Source organism: Perkinsus marinus (assembly GCF_000006405.1).
Source record: "Perkinsus marinus ATCC 50983 genomic scaffold scf_1104296960458, whole genome shotgun sequence".
NCBI lineage: Eukaryota > Perkinsozoa > Perkinsida > Perkinsidae > Perkinsus > Perkinsus marinus.
Genome location: NW_003206136.1, coordinates 1 through 3654, shown reverse-complemented (window position 1 = coordinate 3654; position 3654 = coordinate 1). Strand labels below are relative to the sequence as shown.

Here is a 3654-nt window from a genome sequence, read left to right as displayed (position 1 = left end):
TTTTGTAGGTATTAGGGATAGGAGGGAAAGTGTGTGTCGCTTTCCGCGATGACGTGGGTAATGGTCGCTTGTGTTGGTGAACAGATCAAACGATGAGGGCTGAGCCGAGAATCGAACCCGGGACCTCGCGCACCCGAAGCGCGAATCATACCACTAGACCACACAGCCGATGCTGTGTGTCATGCGAAGCTAGCTGATATTCTGAGAATAGGAGGTGCGAAGGAGAGAATACTATCCTCCCTTCGCGTCTCAGGCATATCAAAGAGGTAATATCCAAGGCGCTTCTCTCTAACATTCCAACTTGGAATTCGCTTGGAATTTCCAAGCGAATCCGCAGAAGCTTGACTGACTGTTATGGTAAAGGTTTTACCGGATCTCGTTCATAGATAGTGCCTCATGGTCACTTGAGGGTCGATGATTAAATCCTAGCCGTCTTCGTGTTGTTTGAAACAGAAACAACTTGTATCTATGTATAACAGGTTTCTGTATGTTCTTAGGAGATAGGTCGCGGATTCGAATCTCAGATGAAAATTTTAACGTTTAAGATGTTCCGGTTCTCGTAGTATACTTCGATCCCCGCGGTGCCCTTCTAGGCAATACTCCTCTACATCGATATCATATAGAACTCGCATTGCGAACCTCTACACAACGGATCCCTATCTGTAGATGTCTCTTTCATTGCGACCAAAATACCAAGGAAGAAAACCGCTCCACCAAGCCCCTTCAAATAGTCAACACAAAAAAATACAATTGCACGGAAAATTTACTTGAAACCTTTGATATGGCACACGAACAGCGAAGAATTCATACAATTACAAGCGCGACAATGAAGATATCTTTGCGCACAGCGAAGATTGTCATCATTGTCAACAACGACGTCAACAAGATGTAATAGTAACAATAAACAGGAATTGACATGTATAATGGATATGTATAATGTTGCAGTTTATTCGGCGGTAGCTTTCACAGGTGTCGAAATCGATCGCGCGATCGATTCTGCCAAGGTAGGATTGTCAAGATAGACTTCCTCAAAGACTCTATCAGCAACCCTGAGGGCCTCTTTGGTGCCTTCACACGTAACCCTCCATTCGTGAGGGATCTGTTCAGCGCCGTATCTAATACAACAACAACAATGAAGAGCATCATTCTCGACAAACGACCGATATTGGAAATACGGCCAACAGAGCGTTCCACTAGAAACTAACATTTCTCGACTGTTGTCCTCTGATGCCACCGATGAAATACTTCCCAATCATAAAGTGGGAAACTTTAAAGTTCCCGAAGAACTAGTTTCAACAAATTCTAAAAAAAGTGAGAATGTTTATTTATTCGTGCGCGATCAACTCACGTTGCTCCTGCTATCGCGCCAGCGAGGCATGCATTGGCTCGAGTATCACCACCACAGCTGATGGCCCAGCTCAGAATCAAATGCATTTCTGAAAAAAATACATCAACCAAGAATCGAACCTGCGATCTATACGATGATGGCCGACAATCTTACCGTTTTGACCATACGTCGGACTAGCATTTTCAGTCTCGTCATAATATTGTTCAGCAAAGTCTATCTTGTTGCTACTGTTGAGAATATCAGGGCAGAGCATTGCTGGCGTCAAAGTCGCTCCGCCCAAATCAGCATCCCTGAAAACAATATTCAATTTCGCGTCTCGTAAGATTCTTACTCATCAGCGCCGTGAACTTCCTCTCCAACCAAGCCTTGCTTAATAGCAAATGCAACGATCGGCAACGCAGTACTAGCCATGGAATCATTTCCAATCTGAACGCACAGCGAATATTTTGGAAATGTCGCGCGCCACGAAATCATGTCCTTACCCTGGCGGCGAGCCTCCGCTGTACATCCATTGAAACCTCACTGTAGTTGACAGGTGTTGCGAGTTGGAGTGCAGATATCGTCCTGATGCAAAGATACACAATAGGCCCGAGCGTGAGACGACCTCAAGGGAGAAGGCTGCATTTTTCGGGAAATTTTTACTTTTTTCAAATTAGTGTTTTTTTTGGAAAAAAAAAAGAATAAAAACTACCACACGAAAATAACCAAGCTGATGAAACTCACCGAGAATCTTTGATGAGGCTCAAATCACAAACTCCCGTCCTCACGGCATTCCGCGCGATCTCTGCTAAACACTTAGCACGATCCTTAGCAACATCATGTGTAGGGACGGCTCCAGCCATCTGAAAACAACAACATAATTCCTATACATATTCACACTCACAGAAAACTCATAAAACCGCGACGCTGAATGTTGAAAAGATATATGTGATTCCGCAGAATAATCATAATATCTTTTCTAAAGATATCCACTGCGCACAGCGAAGATTTTACTCACTTGCTCAAAAACCGTTTCATATTCACCATCCGGGAACAATGCCGCGGGTAAGGTCCTTATCATAACAGTGTTGCCGCGCAGTGTGTTCGATTTAGGAACTTCACCATGCAGAACCTGAAATGATGGAATCGATCACGTGATCGATTATGTTAGCATCTTACAGAACCAATCCCTGCACCCCATTTAAGGTGATTCATGTCGGGATCGTTAATCAAATCTACAAAACTTTGTCGGAGGTGCGCACTGTCTCCACCGTTGAGGACGTTCTTCGTCGCATTCAGCATCTAAGGCTCACCACTGTAAGATACAAAATAGGCCCAAAACAATACCATATATCCGTTACAGGATTGTCTGAACAACCACTGACCTCCAGAGAGCTTTGCCAATGAGGGAGCCATGGCTCTATAGGAAAGTGATTCGGCGACTTCAGCCATCGGCAATGCGTTGACGCCGATATCACAGAACCTTACAGAGAACAACAATTTCCAGATCTGTCACTATATTTACACTCTGTCACATAATTACCCAAAGAAACCAACGCGTTGACCCCAATATCACAGAAAACGGCTATTCCCACATCTGTCACTATATTCACACTCTGTCACTCAAATACAAAGTAGGAACCATCAGTAACGAGTTGACGCTGATATCACAGGGCCTCACAGAAAACGACTATTTCCAGATCTGTCACTATATTCACACTCTGTCACTTACCTAGTGCCGAAGCAATCACCAACAACAGCGCCCAAAAGCATTCCTCTGATTCTCGACTGTAGGACGCTCAAATTGGCGCTCACCACAGGAGAAAGACTCTTCCCAGTTGCTGCTGACATGACGTTAACAGAAGAAAACAATACGAGCAACTACTATACCAAATCCCGTTGAATTAATTCAACAGAAATCGGCCGACACTGGAAAGTAACTCTCCACATGTTAGAGGGAGTCGGTCCCTCAGAGGAAAGCCACTATACGTTCATGAACTTTCCACAAAAACGCGAACAATTTATCTGAACAGTAGAGCACCACGTTATCAACATAACAACCAAGGTTCAACTCCCACAACTTACTTTACGACACCAACAACCTCTACACGTCTTCCTACTAGACATTCCGAATACTCACAGAACAGTTTGTCAAACATTCATTATCTCCCAGGATCGGCTGCCCGAGACAAATCTTCAACTGTCCCCTTCACACAATCGAGCTGTGCTGATACAAACACGAACTTATTTCTAACTACATCACTTCTGAGAATTTCTTAGTGCGTAAAAAGAGCGAAAATTTCCGCGACCTACTATATCGCATCACA

General features: G+C 44.0%; 1 protein-coding gene and 1 non-coding gene across 2 annotated transcripts; both read right to left on the bottom strand.

The window, feature by feature from the left end:
• Positions 1 to 96: 96 nt before the first annotated feature.
• Pmar_PMAR004655 lies at positions 97 to 168 on the bottom strand. The gene has a single exon. It is a non-coding gene; the product is annotated as a tRNA-Pro (tRNA).
• Positions 169 to 946: 778 nt separating this feature from the next.
• Pmar_PMAR004654 (hypothetical protein) lies at positions 947 to 3178 on the bottom strand (the record flags this gene model as incomplete). The annotated part of the gene is made up of 10 exons (XM_002772684.1): positions 947 to 1115; positions 1349 to 1436; positions 1502 to 1638; positions 1680 to 1774; positions 1831 to 1912; positions 2072 to 2190; positions 2346 to 2459; positions 2507 to 2629; positions 2675 to 2810; positions 3060 to 3178. The coding sequence occupies 10 exons, from the start codon at positions 3176 to 3178 to the stop codon at positions 947 to 949; spliced, it is 1182 nt and encodes a 393-aa protein (XP_002772730.1).
• Between the last annotated feature and the right edge of the window lie 476 nt (positions 3179 to 3654).